Raw genomic sequence first — 22,879 nt, 5'->3', positions numbered from 1 at the left:
TAGTCCATGTAGATTCCTTCCATTGAATATAATGGAAGCGAATATGGCGGGCATATGTTTAGACACAAGATTTGGGAAAATCAGTACAGATATTACAATAATAACGCATAACTTCTTGAAAGCAGCTGACTCACAGTGTTGCAGACATCCAGAGTCTCAAACATGTCCATGAATGCCTCATCAGGCAAGTTGTAATAAAACATTTTTTTAAGATACTGAAACTAGTATTCTTTCCTTTATATTATTATCTTATTTTAGTTAGTTTCCAAGTTCACAAAATCATTTCACTTAGCTTTAATTTCTTTCAAAATGCCATTTTCAATTTTTATTTTAGTCAACTCAAGGTTTATTTTTTAATAATATTTATTTTTTTTAGTTTCGTTTTAGTTAACCATAATAACCTTGGAGCTAGCATATGAGGGTGGACATCGCGCCTCTAGTCATGGATAGATGCATGCATAACGACCCCACAGCGAAGCTTGTGGATATATTTGAGTAACTAGGTCATAAATCCTCAAAAGAGTTTAGTAAAATACATTTTGGGGGGACTTTAAGCATCACAAGAAAAGTATTGCTTACTTTTACTATTTTCAAGAGAAGCCAGTCATGTCTGTGGCTGATATTTTCAAAAACTGGTTAACAATAGGTTACATTTTGGGAGAACTATCCTTTGAAGTCTGGGACACTTTTGTTAGTAGTTGCCCAGTTATCCAGGATCTCAGCAGACTTTGAGGTGGTACACCCTGCACAGGTAGCCAGGCCATCACAGGGCTGACCTTCACATCTCCACAGGAAGAACATGCAGAAAGTTCATCTTAAGTCTTTCTGTCTGTGTATGAGACGAGACAGAAACAATCCTGGTCACACTTTGATGACTACTCTTATTTTTGCTCTCACTAATAAAAACAGTCACTAGATGGCAGGATAGACCGCACCACAAGTACAGAACCACAGTCTCACTGCTCACAGCCACCAGCTGACCAAAATTAAAGGCAAACAAATATGAATCTGATCTGACGTTGTAAAAACACATTTCAATGATTCACAAAAAGATACCAGAATAATATTTTTTTTTAATTTTTGCATTAGGTTTACAGCGATTGTCAGCGTCTTTACAGTACAAAAAGTGTAACTTCTGTGTAAATTTAATTAAACTAGCAGGGACTGAGACATGAAGTGTAGTTTATAATTACTCAGTGACTCAAGGCAGTCACAAAAAAGTGCCTTAAAGAAAATACTGTTTTCAGTAGCTTTCCAACACAGTTGCAGGTTTAATTAACTAATATTTACAAATCAATGAAATGGGAAATTTTAGGATAAAATATTTATCTTATAATTTGAATTACCTGTAGAAAAAACACCCAAAACAACAAAAACTTTGTTGTGTTATTTAAGGTAAGCTGCCTCTGCTCAAAAATGGAAAAAGGTGCACTTGGAGCTGCCCAATTAAAACAAACCAAAAAAAGTTATAGTCTCTTTTTCTGAATTAGTGCAAGATATGCCAGAGAATGATACTAAAAAGATGTGTCATAGCGAGTAGGTAGGAGGCAACGTTAGGCTCATGTCAAAAGAAAACAGACATTATCTGAATAAGCACAGGATCCAGTTGCCATCACAGTTTTAACAAGGCTTTCAGAAAGTGCATTTTATGCACCTGTTTGGAGAAATGAAGCGACAGATCTCTCTCTCTCTCAGTAAGTGTTTCTGATCTTCTCACAGAAAATCTGCTGATCGTGTTGAAAAATACCTCAAGCGTTCACATGGATTTATAAAATCCCAATCCTATCCAGTTTGGGATTTCACCTATACGTTGCAGGCTAGTGTCCGGGCTGGAGGTCGTGGCCCGAATCGCCTCCAGACGTCGAGGAAGTGGAGATGCTGTTATGTTGGATGGCTTGCAGATCAAACCCAGGACCTGCAGGGGTGGGACTTCTTCCAGGGCTCACCCCTGCAGCTGGACATAGAGACAGCTGTCAAAGTCACTTATAAAGTTCTGACTCTCTGCTTTTTGGTGTTGGAGATTGTAGGCATCAAATAAAAAGCCACGGCATTTGAGATTAAATGAAAATAGCTCCTTTATTTTAACAATTGAATACTGTACATACATGTATAAAGAACAGTAGAAATATATGAATATGAAATGTGCCAATATTGCATCTCTCTTTGTTCTAAGAAACTCTTGACACATACGTCTTTGTCTGCTTAGGCCACAGCGTTTCACTTTTTAAATATCTTTCGTTACAGGTCAGTTTCAGTCACTGTTTGACATAAACTTGAAGCCGCCTGTGGAGTGCAAGAAAGGCAACTTGTTCCCTGCTAGCTTCATGCAAGGCAAAACAATGCTAGTAGCATGGTACTACAAGTTATCTCAAATACCATTGCGGTGTGGTTCATTAAAACAGAAGGACAAACTTGATATTCCTTTAAATTAAATCAAGAGTGCAGTGCTTTTTTCCCCCTGATCTCTTCAAAAGTGCATTGCTAATTTTTTTGGACACAGCGGGGTTTAAAGCAAGAGTTACTTTACTCTTTTGTGCTGTTTGTTTAGCACTTTAAGACACAGTTTAAAGTGGACCTATTATGCTCATTTTTCATGATAATTCCTGTTTGTCCCTTCGTCTCCCTCCCCTTTTTAGTCAGCTTTCTGAAACAACTGTTGTGCCCAGAACAGAAGGTTTGAAAAGCAGGTTGGGTGGGGTTTCTGTGCTCACAGCCATGGCTGCATACCTGACATAACCACATAAGGATATCCCCTCTCTTGACATCATACACATCCATGTCCATGAGGAAAAAACAAATTCTTTGCTCACATGTACATACATAAAAAACTGGTACCAATTTTAATAACAGTGCGTATATATGACAGAAAATAGGAGAAAGCATAATAGGTCCACTTTAAGGTCCTCGGTGTGTAGAGCAGTGGTTCTCAAAGTGGGAGCACCAGGTGTCTGCATCCAAAAGTCAAAGGGCAAATAATTTGCAAAAAAATAATTTTATAATAAAAAGTGCATATTTACAGATGGGGACATTTACTCCTGCCTGTGTTATCTTTGGGCTGACAGAAGCTCGCCATCAGATGTGATTGTGACACATCACGTCAGTCTATCATCAGCTATCACACACTTTTCTCAGGGTGTAATTAACCATTCCAGCTGTTCGGCTTCTTGTCTTTTTGACATACGGGCTAGCAAGTAGCTTTAATTATTATCTATATTAAGTCAGCAGGTAAAGCTGCATTTAAATCAGAAAATATGAGGGGTTTCTTAGGACATTTTCTCCCCTCTTAGGGGTTCTTGGCCTCGAGAAGTTTAAGAACCCCCTGTGTAATAGCGAGTGCATGTGTAATTGTGGGTACACAAGGTTTAATGTGTGAATTACACCCTCAGTGGTGGATGGAGATGACTGGTGTCAGGCATCTGGAAAAGCTGGTGAGATTTCTACACAGGGTTACAGGGAAGGGGGGTTTTACTCACTGGGGTACCCCTGTGCCTCCCTCTGCCGAGCAGTGACAGGACAGTCCTTGTGGGTGAGCAGAATCTGCTTCAGCTGACCCACCTCCGACTTCAGTGACGTCACCTCGTTCTGGAAGCAAACACAGTGAAATGGTAAGCACTCTCGAAGTGTAGGTTGTGTTGATGTGAGTGTGTCTTGTGCTCAGAGCACATCCCACCTGTAGCTGAAGGTTTGTGTGCGTCAGCTCTTCAGCTTTCTTCTCCAGTGATGACACCCACAGCTTCCTCTTCTGTCGGCAGCGGGTGGCTGCGGCCCGGTTACGTTCCAGAAACTTCTGCCTTCGCTCGTCGGGGTCCTGCTCTACTGTCCTCCTTCGACGGTTTCCGCTTCCTCCTACACCACCTCCGCTGCAGCTACCGCCTGCCTGCACTGCATGAGTGTGAGATGGCTGGGAAGGCTGCATCTGCTGTGCAACTGGTGATAACTGCAGAACAAAAACAACAACTTTTTCAAGTAACTGTGCTTGAATGCACAAAAAACCCAGCCATCGTTAAATATAAAGCATTATACCTGCGCAGGAGCAGACAGTGGAGGTGCAGGCGGTGAGCCTGGGTGTAAATGTGAAGGCGGTGATTGGTGAGCCTGAGCGTGAGGTGGTAAATTCCCTGCCTGGTGCAGCTGGTGGCTCTGGGTGCTTCCAAGATGCTGTGGGTGGGGAGCATGGCACCGCTGTTGGTAGGTAAGAGGCACAGGCGGAAGCTGTGAGGGATGAGGCTGAGGATGATGATGATGGTGGTGCTGCTGTTGTGGTTGTTGTTGTTGTAGTGGAGGTGTCTGGTGACGCTGTGGCATCATCTCTATCATGTGGCCCATGGGTGGCACATTGTTACTGATGGTGATCATTCCTGGGTGGTGCTGTTGATAATGGTGGCCCAATGTCTGCTTGGATCTCTGAGCCGAAATAGATAATAAACAAAAAAAGAACAAGTTAATTAATCATGTGATGCTATTAAAAAGTTAAATTATTATCACTTCTATGTGCAATGATTTAGAAATCTGAAGAGATCTAACCACTATCCACTCTGATATCAGCCTCTGAACTATGTTCAGAGGATAATAAGTATATACTAGTAACCAGATTAAGAAAATACAAACAATTAACGTGAATTCAACTGAGGAAGACTTTCCTTTTCTTTTTCATGTTGGATTATAAAGATATTTATTTACCCCTTTCATGGTCAATATGTTAGAGAATGCTCAGAAGCCCTATAACCACACAGAAAGGCCATAAAACTGCAGTTCCTCAAATGACCACACGAGGCTGGCTTGCACAGTGAGACAATCCCAACAGACAACTGTTCATTTCAGTTCAACTGTATTTATATAGCACCAAATCCCAACAACAGTCGCCTCAAGGTGCTTTATAATGTAAGTTAAAAACCCTAGAATAATTCAAAGAAAACAGAGAAAACCCCAACAATCAGATGACCTATGAGCAAGCACTTCGGTGACAGTGAGAATGAAAAACTCCCTTTTAACAGGAAGAAACCTCCAGCAGAAACAGACTCGGGGAGGAGCGGCCATCTACTGTGACCAGTTGGGGGCAAGGGGAGGAAGACAGGACAAAACCACACTTTGGAGGAGAACCAGAGATGAATAATAGCTCACGATTCAATGCAGAGTGTGTGAAAACACATAGGAACGGTGAAGAAGAAACACTTGGGAAGTTCCCAGCAGCCTAGAGCTATTGCAGTGAAACTAAAGGAGGATTCAGCGTGACCTGATCCAGCCTTGACTATATGCTTTGTCAAAAAGGAAAGATGACTATGTTAAAACGCCCAACTTAACAGCATTAAAAAGCAAGATTAAACTCTTCTGAAAGAATGGTTTTGGTCTCTGTGAATACTCCCCTAATAGAAATTGTATTGCAGTTTCATTTCTTTGTCATTCTTCTAATTACACTTTTAAAGTTTGACAGTGGCCAGTTTTGGCCAGTCATTGAACTGGACCTCTGGACTGAGCATTTTTAATGGAATTATCAATTGTTGTGTGGCTTACGGCACAAACGAGCAATTCAGCAAGTGACTGTTTCCACTTTGTTGCGTGAGGGTTTCTTTTAGTATTTTATTAGTACTAGTGCATGGAAAAAAATAATAATGCGTCTGTGAAATTAAAATGATACAATGCCTTTATCAGGTGTTATCAGTGGATAAACACTACAAGTTGATAATTTTAGCCCTTTGGATGTGTAGCTGCTAGGCAATATGATGACATCATAATATCTGAGGTAGATAAGAACCACAGACAGTATAAAAGATGGACGTAGCTGCCCTGACGTCACGCACTGCTTTGAGGTCCCGCTTTGAAGCCTCAAGCTGGCGACGGTGTTTTGCTTGTGAAGAATGGACGTGAAAGAGAGGGGCAGGTCTGACTATTGGCTACTGACTTGTGATTGTCAGCTCAATAGCCAATGTGGTCTTTTGAACCATAGCATGATCAAGATTTATGAAGCAGACCTCATTTTTTTATTATCTGTATGGCGCATAAACTGAGTCTATAAACTCAAATGGAAAATGTTTACAAAGGTCAAGTGAGACAGCTTTTTTTCTTTCCACTACTGGCCTGAAATTCCTACATTTCATTTTATATATCATAGCAAGAAAATTACTAATTAGCGGCCATCTGTGGCTGTGCAGTTCACCCATACAGTGTATGGATACAGCCTTCTAAGAACTCAACTTTCTTTCCCCAAATATGGTAACTTTAGACTCCAAACTAAAAAAAAAAATGTGGCTACAGTCAAAAGACTTGAGTCATAGTGTTCAGTCTATGGTTTATCCTTAACGCCTGCTAAATTAGTAACAGCAGGTTCTCTTTGAAGCAACGGGCCACTTCAAGCCGCGTCCTGCACCTCGATGCAAACAATATCTGCGGGTCAAACCCTCCTTCTTTTCCATCCTCGCCACTTCTCCTCAGCGTCCGCAACTGCGAAGACAACTGTTGATGAGAGGGATAACGTGTTCCAATAAATGCTGCCGTCTGCAGCTTGATACCTTCACACTTTATCATTCCCGTGTATCATCTGACTAAACAGACTGTACGAGCTAAATTAAACCTCATCTCACCTTTCTCCAACACTCAGCAGAGAAAAGCAAGAGAGGGAGAGGTCATGTTTGGAGCATGACATCACCCCCCCCATTCCAGTCCCTCCCTGGCAATACTGTTATCTGCTCCCTGTTACACAATATTTCTTTAAGAGAAGAAGCAGATTTCTCTCTCTCTCGCTCTCTCTCTCTCTTCACCATTCAGTGAAGTAAAAAGAGAGCACATTTAACTGGTGCCAAGGATGAGGTCATTGAGCTGTCTGTGCCAGCTTTACCAGCCAGCCAGGCTGCCAGTCATACACACACGCACAGCCACACACACACACTAAATAGAGCGGGACACGAGTCCTTCAGTTGTGTTTACTAGATAGAAACACCCTGACACTGAGGCCGGCGATTACATCATGGGTCTCCTTGGCTTGGATGACACACCACGTTGATATTTCTGTCTGAAGGGATCAGTGAATGAAGACACAAAACTGTACATGAAACACTGATCCACTTGTCAAATGTTTACTTTTCCACTTGAGCTGAGTGTAGCGTTACTGTACAACAGAGGCACGTTAACACACTTTCTGATGTTTTAAATAAGCGGAGGCCTGTTTCGAAAAAGAAAAACCTTTCCGAGGACCAATATAATTCCTTAGATTTATACTACAAGACTCATTCACCTGCTCACACACACACATTCATGCAGCACTTTATTCTGTGTACTTTAGGAACGTTACCTACAACACATACACTCACAGTAGGTGCACCGGGGGGGGGGTAAGTATCCCGGACTGAACCACTGACAAACCAATATGTAGATGACTCACTCCACCTCTTTGCATCCACTGAGGACATTTGTGGAACAAATGTGTTGCATCTTGGTGAGTGTTACAAACCTGACAAAAAGTCAAAGTGTTGTTTGAGGGTTAAGATTCTGCATCAGGATTAAGGTTTAAAGTAAGGAGTTGCTTCAGTAATAAAAGCTAAGGTAAGGTAAGAATGTGTTGGGTCATCGGGTACCCTTTTATGTATGTGTGCGTGTGTGTGAGAGAGTGTAAGAAAAGAGGGTCAGAAGTAAACTTGCCACCTGAGTGGCTCCGCAATCTGAAACCACTTTTCAGTTGCCACTCTGTATGCGAGCTCCTCCACAAGAAGCCACAACCTGCGTCCATGCCTGTGTGTGTGTTTGTGTGTGTGGGGCTATTTCACAGTTTTCCCATTTGAAGTAGCTTTTGATAGCAAAATATTTTTAACTATTAATTCCAGATGCAGGTGAAAAGAGGATATGTAAAATTTACAAGCGAAAAGATCGCACGCTTGTTGACGCAAGGGAAATAAAACAACTGAGAAAGCCACGGGGGAGCATGTAGATTGTGACTTCCTGTGGTCCAATGTGTGTGTGTGTGTGTGTTTGGGGGTAGAGTTACATTCTATTTCCTGTCTGTGCTGATTAGAAAGGACTATGGCAAAGGCAGAAGGTGAGGCCGGGTGTCTTTTTTTTAAGTGTTACATAACACTATGAATTTGTCTTTATTGAAAAATCACCCACATTTTGAGCCATTATAGAACAGATTAGAATAGAACGCGACTATTTGTCATTCTACAGGTGTACAACCAAATTTGGAGCAACTCTCTGAGTGGTGCATATAGTTAAGACAAAAATATATTCAAATACATATATATCAATATAAAGATATCAGAATATGAGATCAGTATAAGTTATTATACACACACAAACACACTCCTACTTTACAGACTTTAGTAATATTGCACCGGATGTTCTGAGTGATGATGATACACAGTGTTATGAGCTGGAGCAGGATGGTAAAGGGTATATATAATGGACATCTCTGTTCTAACTGAGCTTACTATAAGCCTCAGTCACCCAATCAGTCATTCATATAGCACTTTAGTTTACACCTAAGTGCTTTGTCTAACAATAAAACACACCGAGTGCAGCAGGGTTCAGAATCCTGCCACAGAAAGATTCAAAGTGCAGACTGGGATTGAACCTCCAACCTTTCAATTGTTAGCTTACCTCACTCAACCTCACTCTGCCTCCTGAACCACAGACAACCAAAACGTTAGGATAAGATATAATATGCTGGGAGTTGATGAAACATGCAGAAATCCACTCTTCATAAACAGCTGTGGTGTAATGCATTATTAGTGTAATGCTAATATAATGTTATTAGCTCCAATAATGGAAATAGTGGAAAAAGGTAGTCAGACTGACTGATGATCACCTACCTGGGGTGAAGAACAGGAGGGGTTGTGTACAGGAGCCGGTATACCCATTGCACAAGACATCTGCTTCTCCATCTGAAGAAGAAACAGTAGACACAAAAAGAATCTTTCAGCTGTGACAAAGGGAAGCAGCAGCTTGTATCCACATAAACCTCAAGTATGAAGAGTTCCCCCAAAGGTCACATCCATCTGGAGTTTTGACATTTTGATTAATTTATCCACAAAAGTGAATTTTCCTGTCATGGGTCCACTATACCTGCATCTATAAATCATCAGGCATGCGTGTTTGAATGTGTGGGAGTCTGAACATGACAAACACCATCCCCTTCCATACTTACAGTCATGTGCTGAGCAGATGCCCCTTGCATGGCGGGGTCTGGCAGGGTGCCAGGTAAGGAGGCTGGCAGCGGCTGCCTGTGTCTGTTCCGCATGTGAAGGAGGCACGACAGCGGCCCGGGAACCGGCCTGTGGTGAGCCGAAGAGGGAGAGAGCGATAGAGACGGGTCATGCTAGAGAGCCGTCCACAGCCAAAGTTTCATAAAACCAGGTTCAGTAAGAGGTGCAAGTTGAAACATTTATAGCTGGGTCTTAATGGCAGATGGAGGTGAGATGTGAGAATGGTCATATCGTCTTATTTTTAGGGGAAGCTGTATCCAAATCTACAAACAAAAAATGTATACAAAGCCAGCAGAATGGCGCTGTTCTGGGACCTCCCTGCACTTTAATGTGTAGGACCTTCACACAAAACAGAGCTGGTAACAGTGGCAACAGATATGCCACTGAGCTAGGGAAGAGGTGGGTTGCAAAGTGGCTTGCAGATGTGCTACAGCAGCTAAAATAGCCCTCCCACTGTTTACAAGGGTATCAGCTGAGCCATCAGCTGATGATGTAGGCTAGCACTGAGATCAGCTGATCTGCTACCACTGCAGGTGAGGGTAACTTGGCTGAACTAACATCATGTTTGATTTCTACTACTTACTTCAAATATTTTTTCAAAAGGAAAAGATAAGTGATTTTAGCTGGCAGGCTTACCTTCGTCTGAGCAACGAGTTGGCACAGTTTCCTAAAGTAAAGCAGGAGTATATCTTTCTAGAAGCAGCATTTCAGTCATCCTGTTTATTTCATACATTTAACAGATTTTACTGGAACTACTTTCTACGGAGGAAATAGTCCCTTACGAAACTGTTGACAGGGTGTTCTGCTTATTGTCCAGAATATTAAGTTCTCTAGGCAAAGATGTTGCTGTTGAACTTTTTTGACATGGGGAGTAGCACAACCTAAATTCCACTGAGCCTCATTGTTTTGGGATGGCGGAGAAGTCTCAAAGGCAGATGTGTCAAAACATTGGCAAGTTGGCAAATCAAAGCCGCCAACCACTAGAAACAAATGTTACTGAGGAGTCTCTGAGAGCCCTTAAACACTCCAATGTGATCAAAAAGCACTGATGTGTTATTGTATGCCAGGAGAGAGCTGTAAACAGAGTTTTGAGGTAAAGCGCTGACAAGAGAAAGAGTGATGAAGTTTAAAAAAAATGGAAAGAAAAGAAAGACGTGGAGAAAAATGACAGCCCGAGAGGGAGGTGGAAAGCCTGCAGATCAGCGCGGGGGGGATCCAGAGACCCAGGGTGCCATGTGCTGACCTAACCCCTCTGGCTCTTTGCCAGTCGGACAGCGTGGGCCTGCATGGCCACGCTGAGGTCATCATCAATGATGTCATCGCCGAATCTGAGGGTATGCGACCCTTTTAGAATACAACAAAGCGCAGACAAACCAAAACAGCATTTCCTAACATAACCACAACAGTTCTACCAGGCCAGCAGCCAGACATTCAGACCAGGTCACTATGGAAACCGGTGGTAAACACTTGGGGAAACAGCCAGATGCCCGATCCAGAGTTCACTTAGTAACTCTTAGCGGGTTTCACTGACTAACATGCTGTCTGGATTCAGCTAGCACTGATTAATGCTGCCATAAATGACTGTCAGCTCGCTCCCCACTGTCCTGTCACGTCCTGTCTGAGCCTGGACAGATGTTTGGAGCTAATTATGTCACTGACTCACTTGTGGCACCTTGATTCATCTAATCAACAACAGATTTGACAGCCTTTTGTTTGTCTACAGCAGTGCTTCCCAAACTTTTTCCAGCCACGTACCCCTTGAGACATGTCACCCTCAGCCGCATACCCCCTACTACGAACGACTCTTAATTAGTGTCTATAAATACATTGCAATATCGCATGCATAAAGATAAATACTGCACAGTCGATTATTTCTCACCACCAAATGAATTTATCAATATTTTTTAGTAATGACAGAGTTTTAATAACAAACTTTACTACTTAATACTAGCAGTGTATCAAAGGATTTATTAGAATTCACTTTTTTGTCGAGAGCATAAAGGCCATGAACTTTCATTAAACAGAACTTTATTTAATGTGATGGATGTGCTTGAGCAGAGGCACACAGCTCTTCAATGTTTGGCTCAATTTGGGAAAGGCTGAGTCTTAAATCGTTTTCCACACAAAGTCTTGCTCTGTATTTTGTTTTCATGTTTGTTAAAGCAGAAAATCCCTTTTCGCATAAGTATGTGGTGGCGAAAGGCATCAGAGTCTTGACAGCGCGCTTAGCCAGCGCGGGCTGTTCAGTGCGCAGCCCTATCCAGAAATCCGCCAGGTTCTTTTGAGCGTGTTCAACTTTTAGAGATCCATCTGTGGCGATTTCAATTAGGCTCTCCTGGTCAGACGGTGATAACGAAGTAGGCACGGCGGTGAACGGGTGACGTATCCAATCATTTGAGCCGTCCGTCTCTGGGAAGTATCGGCGTAACTGCACCGCCAGCTCCTCAAGGTGCACGTTACATTCGCGCTTTACACTTTTAGATAGTGTGAGATCATTAGAGCACAGAAAATCATGCAGCACAGGAAAGACTTCAGTGTTGTTTGTATCCAAGCAGTTCTTCCAAAGGTTTAACTTCTTTATCATGGCCTCAACTTTATCTTGAACATTGAATATAGTTGCAGAAACGCCTTGTAATCCGAGATTGAGCTCGTTCAGACGAGAAAATATATCACACAGATAAGCCAGGCAGGTAAGGTACTCTTCATCATGCAAATGTTCAGACAGCTCAAAGGGATGGTTACTGAAGAAAACTTTAAGTTCATCCCTCAACTCAAAGAAACGGGTCAGCACTTTCCCTCTAGATAGCCAGCGAACCTCTGTGTGGAGTAATAATGTCTCATGCTCGCTGCCCATCTCATTGCACAACGCAGCAAATAAGCGGGAGTTCAGCGGCCTGGCTTTCACAAAGTTAACCATTTTTACACTAGTGTCCAAAACATGTTTCAAACGGACAGGTATTCCCTTTGCAGCAAGAGCCTCTCGGTGGATGCTGCAGTGTACCCAGGAGGCATCTGGCGCGACTGCTTGCACACGCGAAACCACACCTCCGTGTCTCCCAGTCATGGCCCGTGCGCCATCAGTACAGATGCCAACACATCTGTCCCACACGAGTCCATGTGTGTTCATGAATGTGTCCAGCTTTTGAAAAATATCTGCGGCAGTTGTCCTTTGTTCCAGCGGTTTACAGAACAGCATGTCCTCCTTGATGGTTCCTTCATGAATGTAGCGCACATATACGAGAAGATGCGCCAGGCCAGCCACATCCGTGGACTCATCTAGCTGTATTGCATAACATTCACTGTGGCGTATGCGCAGAAGTAGCTGCTGTAAAACATTTTCTGACATTGCATTGATGCGCCGTAAGACAGTATTGTTTGATGATGGAATGGACTGTATCGTCTTTTTTGCCTTTTCCCCCAACATTGTCCCTACCATATCTAAAGCAGCAGGGAGAATGAGGTCCTCCACAACAGTGTGGGGTTTGTTGTTTTTAGCCACTCTGTAACTGACCATGTAAGATGCTTGTAGTCTGTTTTTATTCATAAGATCTGGCACCTGAATGCAGGTTTTACTTGTTGAAAGTGATTTTAGCTGTCGCTCAAAATATTTATGGCACTTTTATGTAAGATTGACATTTGGGCGGGAATCGCTATTTACTATATTTAGCATAACTAAACCCCAGAAAACACACAAAAAAATCTTTTTTTAATCACAACGTGTCCAGTTTGATCTCAGAATATCATACATCTGCTCTCCCGTGAATTAATAAAGCCTTAAAATAGTCATAAATGCAAAAATGACATTGCTGTAATAACTAGGACTGGTAGAGAAAATGTTACACTAAAAAAAGAAAAACTATAAAAGTCAAAATCTTCTCAAGCAAATGTAAAATGGTTCCAACTTGTAGAAATATGTGAGTGTGCCTAGGCCCGTACAGGTGTATTTATAGGTGGGCTGATGGCACAAGAATAAAGACAAACAGGCCCAAAAATGCTTATTATTATTATCATTATTATTATTACAGGATTAGGAGTAAGGTTAGGGTTAGGTTTTGGTCCTCCACATTCTAAACTGGCAAATGTTTAGAAACTAGAGGCTGATGCCTTTCAAACATTTTCTCATTCCAGTTTTTCCTATTTTAAAGCACCACAGCTTAGAGGTTAAAGCAATTAAAGTTTACACTGAAAAAACAAACAACAGCATTTTCTCTGTCTAGAAACATTCATAGAGTTAATCTGGATAATCCACCGGCCTAACTGTGAAATGCTTTAGTCCCAATAAAGCTGTAGGCTTCATGTTGTGCTTATTGCCCAGAATATGAGGTACACTGTTTCTGTTAGTGATTAAAGCTGACTGAAAAGGGTAGATTTCTTGTATTAGCTGAAAAACATTTTAAGAGGCAGACAAAGACATATGTGAAATTTTTTTAAATAAAAAGTTACACATAAACAGTTTAATGTTCAGTTTTTTTAAGTTTCATTTTTAAGGTAACCTGATATACACGTTATTATAAACAAGTGAAATTATTTAATTATGTTGCTGTGGCAGGCATGAGTTCGTTTTTCTTTATGAAATTAGAGATGAAAATTACTTGTATTACCTAAAGTTGCAAGTAATATTAGTCAGTAAACAATTAAATAAGTACTTGAAAACACCTTTTTTTCCTTATCAAACAGAATGCTGTAAATATACAGCATAATGAAGAGCAGAATACATAATGAACCCTGTATGTGTGTATTATGAGAACTTGTGAGGGCGGACTGTTTACTAGGTTTCACAAATTCATAGCCGGCCTTTTAGGAGGAGTGGGAGCAGCTGCAGGGAGCTGGTCAGATGAAAGACAGGAACTCCTCTAATCTGTCTGTAGAACTGGGTGATAACCAGGGAGCCAAGGAAGCTGCCCAGGCGCTGAGAGACTCCGGTCTGGTTCTGAGTCTTTGCAGACATGTAACAGAGACAGTAGCTGCATGGTGGGGTGGGTAGCGTCTAAGGGACTGAGTGGCTTTTTATGCAGTGGTTCTTCATCACTTTTGGAGTTACTTAATTCTCTCACTAAACTGACGTATAATTTTTTTCCTGCTTCTTCCTCTCACTTCATTAATGAAGTGATGAATTATGCAGCGGAAACGCCAGCTTGTGAGCGGCGGAATGATTTATAATGCGTCCATAACAGGAGGAAAAAGAAAGAATGAGAAAAGGAAATGTGTTTGCGTGTGCGATGTAGGGAAAATGTAAGATACACATATATGTGTTTCGATGCCTGTAGGTAAATGTGTGTGTGTGCGTCTGTGTGAACTTACTCGGAGTGTGTTAGGGTGGAGGTAGCCTGGGTGATGACTGATCCAGACTGGGAGGAGGACAGGGCTTGCTGGGCGGCCAGGCTGCAGCTAGGGGCCATCATGGGGCCATGTGTCTGGGGATGATGCAGTGCATGAGTCTGGGGATGATGCAGCGGTGGTTGGGGATGTGGGTGCTGAGGCTGGGGTGGGTGCTGGAGCTGATGTTGGGGTTTGAGCTGGTGCTGGCTCATACAGGAGGGCCCATTATGAGAAAGCGACTGTGGAAAGAATAAAAAAAAAAAGACAAACAGCTGAGACCATTGTAAACTTGTGGGGCAGTAAATGATTGAAGTCTTTTACGATCAGAGATTACAGTGCCAGTCAAAGTCCTTTTAGACACTAACGCAGACACATGGCAGCCATCATGAGATGCGGCAGAGCAGTTTTTTTAAGCATTACCTATATTAACTTTAATTTCATTGTTCACAGGGAGATTAATATTGCTTATATACACTCACCTGTCAAATGTGTCAAATCACTTAAAAGGTTTCTGTCTATCAGTCCCCACCATATCTTAAAGACCTCATAATACCATATCATCCCAATAGAGCACTTTGGTCTCAGACTGCTCGTTTACTTATGGTTCCTAGGGTACTTGAAAGTAGAATGGGAGGAAGAGCCTTCAGCTTTCAGGCCCCTCTTCCGTGCAACAAGCTCCTATCTTTAAGATTAGGCTTAAACTTTCCTTTTTGATAAAATATATAGTTAGGGCTGGATCAGGTGACCCTCTCATGATGCACTGAGTGTTTCTTCAGTCACTACGTGTTTATACACCACTGTGCATTAAATCATTGGTTATTATTAATCTCTGGCTCTCTTCCACAGCACGTCTTTTGTCCTGTCTCCCTCCCCTCCCCTCAGCCACCCCCTATCTGCCCCCCTCTGAACTTAGTTCTGCTAGAGGTTTCCAAGTGTGTGTTTTCCCTCCCACTGTCACCAAGTGCTTGCTCATTGGAGATCATCTAATTTGGGTTTTTTTGCTCTAGTATTGTAGAGCCTTTACATTAAAGTCTTGAGGTGAGTGATGCTGTGATTAGGTGCCATATAAATAACAATGAATTGAACTGTCTTTGCCTCCAAAATCAAGCTTTAAAAAGCTTTTTTCCCCCTGGTAGTCATACTACCACTCTCTATACATGCTCTTTCAAAATTGTCCCAAATATTTTGATTTAATTGCTTTGAGTGCCACATTTCTCTTTTATAATGCCTGTGGTGACAGCGATGAGAGTGTGTGCACTTGTTTAGTTGTCTCTGAGTGTGACGACTAGCTGTTTAATTTACAGGGTAGAATGTGATCGCTCGGTGTGTCTTTCCTGCAGCAGGTCAGATATCTGCAGCTGTCTGACCGGGCCTGACTCCCTCACAAACAAGTGTCACTCAAAACATAAACTCTCAGCAGCACCGGGGGACGGATCTGCATCATGTCTTAATACTTGCTTCTTTCCAGCTAACATCAGACTAGAACTGATGGTTTATTTTAAGTGAAATAAAATAATATGATAATAAAAAAACTTGTCAGACTTACCTGCTTCTTGTTTTCCTCCTCTTGTGCTTGAAGAAATTCTTCCTCGATCTCCTTGAAGAGACCAACCTCTTCGCAGTTCTGCAGAAATCGTGTCGGCGTCGGAGTCTGGTCTAGAGTCATTGCATCCAAATGGAAACAAAAGAGAGGGAAAAAAAATGGATTTGCTTTTTAAAAAAATTTGAAGCACTTGCCAAAACAGACTGTAGTTTAAGCTTTTTTTGCTTTCTAAATTAACAGTGGTGCAGGTCGTCATGCGAAGAAGAGGAACGAGTCTCCTCTCAGCTGAGCTCTCCGTCTCTGCCTGATAACATCAGTCTGTCTCTCCCTGAGCCGTCTAAACACATAGAGGTCAGAGGTCACATGAGGGTTTTTGTTTTGACAGGGGAGTTCCTGCAGGAGGCGTGACAGGCTGCAGGACGGAGGTGCAGAGGGAGAGTCTGCAGAGGCCAGATCTTGCGCCGTTGTTTACATCCAGACAAATCTTTGGGGAAAACATTGACACCAACAGCCACGTTCGCCTCCAAAATTGTCACAAAAATGAAGCCAAAACATCGCAGCATGGCTTCCATGACTTTTATGATTTCACCTTTCTTGTGTGGCTACACTTTTCTCAGCACCACGGCTTCCACTGGCGATGGGGTAATACTTTGGTTGTACTGCTTTGCATTGATTCCTACACCACCACAAAAGCCAGCTTATGCTCATATGTTGCTTTAGTCCGGGCTGAAGATGAGGTGGAAATTCTTCTTGTTTTGGCATTGGGACTCGTACTTACTCATATTTTCTACAAGCAGCCAAGCCACTGCTTCCTGCTCATGGTCAGTATGTATTCACAGAAATGTTAATGTGGAAGCACAATATTTAAAAACTGTGTTTATATGATCGTCTGGAGGTTGTTTTGATGTTAAAGATACTAATACTACTACTGTAGCCTGAGCAGGTAGTGCATAACACAGAAATGTGAGGCTTGCAAAGTTAATTTAGATGCAGAATCAGCATTTTACAGCCGTTCACAATGGGACTAATCTTAATGGGGCATTTGTTTCCCTGGAAATCACTGCAAATGTGTTTGATATAGTCTGAGTGAAATTGTCAACTGTTGTTAGATGCTTACTTTTTTTAAGAGCAAACCTTTCCTAAATTCTTATTTTTGCCATTGAAACACATGACCGGACACTGAATCTACACACAGACACACAAAACAAGCTAAGGAAATTTTCTCTGACTTAGCAGATCTTGAAACAGGAAGAATCTTTATCTTTCCTCTTGTAGAAAAAAACATCCTTAAAAAAATAGGAAGAGGATGAATTTACAATATCAGTGCTTTTAAAACAATCGGAGAAGGTTCAGCAGTCTTGCTGCTATTATCAGTCTGTTGCATAGAACTGAATTAGAAACAATTAAACAATTTTGGAATTTTATTTTCACTCCTCATGAATATTTGTGTTGTAAATACAGAGCACAGTAATGATTAATATACATTTAAATGATGGCTAAATTGTGCTAAATTAAAACCATGAGCTCTAGAAGCAGTGAAATACTGTGTTTTACATGGGCCGTGCAGAGACCGGTGCACCTACTCTCCACGTTTTTAAATCAAAGTGCTGTTATCTGTGTTTTGGCTCTAATCTGATGGAGTATACTGTACATGCTGCAACACGAGACCATTTGTAGTCTGTTTGAGGGAAGGAAGCTTGCTTTGGTGGGTTATCTGACTTCATACTGTATAGTATATCGTCATCTTTTTAAAAAAAATATATATCAAGCACTGATCTTGAAAAGGAGGAAGTTTCACCACAGACATGTGCAGCCAGGAGATGCGGTCACTGGGAGACTAGGATGAAATCTCAGAGAAGCTCATTTTCTTCCTTACCTGTGAATGCTGCATCTGTCTTTATGGAGGGGAACTTGAGGGTCATCTCATGCTTGTGCCTGTGGATGATCAGATGTTCCTCTAACTGGAAGCGCTGCAGCACACCAACACAGGAAGAGAGATGTGAAGGGATGCGTGCAGCTGTGACACGCGGGATGATTTTCTCAGTTAAAGCAGCTGATTACATCTTAAGCTGACTAAGACATCATGATGCTCTTAGTCTGTTAAGTATTTTAGGTTATTCATCACTTCAGAAACATTTGTATTTATCAGAAACTCCTCCTATATTCTACAGCTTGATCGTTACTCATTTCATTGATGATTAGGTCTGACATCCTGGGTTTTTTTTTTTGGTTTTTTTTAAATGACCATTACAGTCCTTGTAATGCCACACGTATATAGCATTCTACTGACCTGAGAGCAGCCCGGGGCGCCGCACATATAAGGCCTGTCCTGTTTGTCATTCATGTCATACACAAGCCTGCACAAACAGAAGAAGTGAGAAGAATTTATTTACCTGCAGTCTCAGATCACAGCTCAGATGAGCTCACCCAGCAGGCAGCCTGAGGTTCCCTGTTTTATGTTTTGTATTTACACGGATAATTCACATACTGTTCACCTATTATCGTGCCTTTATTGTGGAAGCCGTGTGTAATGAGATAGTTGCCACAGATGATGGATGTTTCTTCCTGAGACACAATATTAAGTTGACGAAAATGATCCCTTTGGTGCCAACGGACGGGGGTGAGAGCATACACTAGGTATTAGGACGAGCCCTATAGCGTACAAACCATGTTTTTTTCCAGCCTTTCATTACTCATTAGTAATTACACGTAAACACAAGAAGGGCATCAAAGCCTTCCAGCATTGGGAGCTTTACTTTTCACTTGGAGTGGGGACTAAGTATAGTGCAATTGTTTCAGGCTACAATTAGGCTTTCATCGGGGTATCAGTTAATAATACTGGTGTGATGAAAGGATAAGTGCTCGCCATGTCTTACATCAAGTCACTGGGATAAAATTATCAACACAAATGCTTATGAGAGTCACAGTAATAAACCAGCTTGCAGTGCCAACCCAGAACCGACCCAGTTGCCTCTGCTGCGAGGATATTAAGCCGTCGATGTGGAGCAATTGTGAATTATTTGAAGACTGCTGTTGAAGCACAAAGTAAGAAGGTCTTCAAATCCTCAGCCAGGTGACAACAGGTGACAAGGGTCAACAAATGTTACCAGTGTTGCTGTGGGAGGAGATGGTGGTTATGAGAAGCATATTCACAGGTTGCAAACTCCCCCACCCCTTGTGTAAGCGTGAGCCGAGAGCAATGAGAAGACAGCAAAGCGCGTGCTGATGTTATGGGAAAGACTGAGAGCCGAAGAGACGAGTTGGGAAAGAGAGGGCAAAAGTAAAGGCATCCATAAGAAGTGGAAAGAAAGTGTGTGTGTGTGTGTGTGTGTGTGTGTGTGTGTGTGTGTGTGTGTGTGTGTGTGTGTGTGTGTGTGTGTGTGTGTGTGTGTGTTTGAGTGAGAGGACGGGTGGGAGGTGGAGAGTGACATTAGGTTGATGGCGAGGAAAATGGAAAGGGCAAGTGGCAGTGATCGAGAGAGGGAGAGGAAAGCAGGAGGAGGAGGACACAATGAATGAAAGAGAGAAGGAATGAGGGTGGAAGCCTGCGAAGGGAGGGCTGCACTTCAGGCCTACTCGTGACAGGTTCGAACCTGCCTCAGCCCCCATTTTCCAACCCCAGGCAAGTAGAGGTGACTTCATAGGTGTGCGTGTGCTTGTGTGCTTGAAAATAAACCAGTAACTAGGTGATCACAACACCAGAATTCCAGCAAGATCGGAGATTGATCAAAGTATTTAAGGTTTTGATTCTCAGCTAATACAGAAAGCAGGTTTATTAGTAGTTTTATGTATCAGCAGTATGTAACAGCGTGCCACAGTCAGCTGTACTCGAAGTGTTTCACAAGCTCACATTTTACAGACAAATGTAAAAATTTAAAGCCCAGCATCCAGTTTGTAACCCCTCTGCCCCCTCTTTCTGCTCTTGTACAAGATTAGCAGACTCAGCACATTTCCAGCAAAACCTTCTGTCAGAGCGGGCACTTCAATGCGCAATGACGTCATCCTTAACGGATGAACTCAACAACAGACCAGGCAACATACTGTCAGTTTAAGACAGGATTTACGTTGACAAAAAAGTTTTCCCGCCTCATTTTTTAACTGTCATTGTTCTACACTTACACTCGGTTACTATGACTCACAGAAAAACACGCACAACTTTTAATATCACCTGTAAGCATCAAAGAAATCATTTTTAAAAAGGTGCCAGGTTTAGTTACTCACTACACTTCTTCAAGTCCCCCGTATCTGATGGATGAATCATGACAGCAGCTGGCATGGAGCTCATTCTGCTCAATTTAAATCGCAGTCCTTAACCAAAAAGTCCTCCGGACGGTCACTGCCTGCGTCTCAAGAACTTGACCGGTATTTGTGTGTGTGTGTTTATGTGTGTTTGTGTGTGTGAGTTGTCTTTTCCTCCTACCGCACCGTAAAGGAACCTGTTCAACTCATAAACAAGCCCGGCACAGCTGTACAGAGAGTGCTGTCACACACCCCAAATAGACAGGAGCGCTCAACCTTTCCGCTGGGTGATGAGACTTCACCGGGACACCTCGCTAAAAAGTTCCGCCGTCAACTTTTCTTTCCTTTTTCTTTTTAAACCGTCAAAATAAAAAAATAAAAAAAATAATAATAAAGGCACAGTATCAGGAGAGCGGTTGCCGCGGAGCTAGAAAGTTTTGTGAATGGAAGTAAAAGACTTACCTACAAGTAGAGAGTAGACGAGCGGCGCTCCAGAGAGGAACCACGTTGGACTGGAGCGAGATTACAATACGTTCTATTTACAGAAGCATTACATCACCCTCCCGGTGACGTCACGTGGGATTCCTGAACTTCTAAATCATTGCGGTCCCGTACGGAGAGAGGGCTTGAGAGGGGCGGGGTTACGACACGGTGAGGGGGACGGGACGGAACAGCAGCAATAGCAGCAGCGTGGTGCTGGACCGGAGTCAGTGACAGACCCACCGGGTAGACACACCAACGGCAACGTGACGGGACACGGGGCAGACCGGGTGGGCGGATGAGACCCAGTTAAGTGTTTGTTTGTTTGTTTGTTTTTATCCTGTCCCCACTTTTGGTGTGTGTCTGAAACGGGACGTTCCAGCGTCTGTATCGAGTTTACGTGTCCAAATGAGCGAGAGCCTCCGGGTCTTTTTCTTCTTCTCAGAACGTTAGACAGTCAACGGTATGAGACTATTTGCTTGAAAATAAAGCTGAAACCCTGAAGTGATTTCAACGAAACGTTAAGTACATCCTGTCATCACCCAAAGCAACATGATAATAATAATAATAATAATAATAATGAAGGGGCTTTTTAGAAAGTACTAGTCTTCCATTTAGAAAGTCAGTGTTACGGCCCAGACAGTAGCTACTTTCAAGCAAGAAATTTATTTATATAGCACTTTCAGATCAGCCCCCAGCTGAACACAAAGTGCTGTACACTTGACATGCCAGAAATGATACATTGAACATGTTAAAAAATAAGAAATAAATTAAAATAAATTAAAATAATATAAAATAAATAAAAAATATTTAAAAAATAAAAAATAAGCTGATTATTAAAATGACATTTAAAATAATAAAATTAGCACAAATAGCAAAAACAATAATAAAATAGTATAAAAATGATGATGAGAATGACATTTAAAACAATAAAATCAGCATATTAGATTAAAACAATAAAATCAGGGTCAGACTGTGTCATAAGCCAAGGAGTAAAAATGGGTTTTAAGATATGTTTTAAAAGTGGACAGTGAAGGGGCCTCTCTAATGTGCTGGGAAAGATTGTTCCACAGATTAGGAGCAGCAATAGAGAAGGCCCTGTCCCCTCTGAGCTTTCTCTTGGACCTGGGTACCTCCAGGAGCAGCTTAACAGCTGACCTGAGAGACCTGGGGGGTGGGTAAAGATGCAGAAGCTCAGAGAGGTAAGTTGGGGCAAGACCGTTTAAACATTTAAAAACAAACATGAGAATTTTAAAATGAACTCTAAGATATACAGGCAGCCAATGGAGTGAAGCCAGGATGGGAGTTATGTGCTCTCTTTTACGAGTTCTGGTTAAAAGTCGTGCAGCAGCATTTTGGACCAGCTGCAGACGAGAGAGAAGATGCTGACTAACTCCAAAATACAGTGCATTACAGTAATCTAAACGAGATGAAATAAAAGCATGGATTACCATTTCAAGATGCGGCCTGGATAAAATAGGTCTTATCTTTGCCAAGCGCCTTAAATGATTAAAAACTGGACTTGACAGTAGCACTAATTTGACTGTCTAATTTAAAATCACTGTCCATATTAAAACCCACGTTTGTAAAAACAGATTTAAAATACTCTGCCAGGGTTCCCAAATCAATAGCAGAGGGTTCACAAGGTCCACTAGGACCAAACAGAATAACCTCAGTTTTTCTTGAATTACATTTTAGAAAGTTTAGGGACATCCAAGATTTAATGTCTTCTAGACATGCTAGAAGTGGCTTAATAGAGAAGGCCTCTTTCTGCTTCAGAGGCAGATAAATCTGACAGTCGTCAGCGTAGCAGTGGAAGGATATTCCATGCCTTCTGAGGATGGTTCCCAGGGGCTGTAAATATAATGAAAAAAGCAGAGGCCCTAAAATTGAGCCCTGTGGGACCCCAGACTAAAAAGTGGCAGAGGAAGACTCATACCCTAAAAAGTTAACACTAAAAGTTCTGTTGCAAAGATAAGACATAAACCAGCTGCTTTATTCACAAGGGATTGTCACAGCGGGTAGCTCCCCATGTTTGATTTGGCACAGCTTTTGCGCCCGATGCCCCCTCTGACCCAAAGCCATAAGGATTTGTGGTCCCTCCTGG

The 22,879-nt window shown here is 42.1% G+C and overlaps 1 protein-coding gene across 5 annotated transcripts; it reads right to left on the bottom strand.

Annotated features, from left to right (window-relative positions):
• Positions 1–1,086: 1,086 nt before the first annotated feature.
• On the bottom strand, positions 1,087–20,810 carry LOC113014499 (cyclic AMP-responsive element-binding protein 5-like). 5 transcript variants are annotated; one of them, XM_026156074.1, is made up of 11 exons: positions 20,755–20,810; positions 18,344–18,410; positions 17,930–18,023; positions 16,057–16,166; positions 14,493–14,749; positions 9,134–9,260; positions 8,799–8,870; positions 4,024–4,404; positions 3,671–3,937; positions 3,474–3,582; positions 1,087–1,954 (listed from the first exon to the last, which is right to left on the bottom strand). In XM_026156074.1, the coding sequence occupies exons 2-11, from the start codon at positions 18,395–18,397 to the stop codon at positions 1,818–1,820; spliced, it is 1,608 nt and encodes a 535-aa protein (XP_026011859.1). In that variant the 5' UTR covers positions 18,398–18,410; positions 20,755–20,810; the 3' UTR covers positions 1,087–1,817. The 5 variants fall into 5 exon arrangements, with proteins under 5 accessions (XP_026011859.1, XP_026011862.1, XP_026011860.1 ...); XM_026156077.1 differs by having other exon boundaries at positions 1,087–1,948; XM_026156075.1 differs by having other exon boundaries at positions 20,275–20,799.
• Positions 20,811–22,879: the final 2,069 nt, after the last annotated feature.

Source organism: Astatotilapia calliptera, chromosome 22 (genome assembly GCF_900246225.1).
Source record: "Astatotilapia calliptera chromosome 22, fAstCal1.2, whole genome shotgun sequence".
Taxonomy (NCBI): domain Eukaryota; kingdom Metazoa; phylum Chordata; class Actinopteri; order Cichliformes; family Cichlidae; genus Astatotilapia; species Astatotilapia calliptera.
This window is presented reverse-complemented; position numbering and strand designations above follow the sequence as displayed.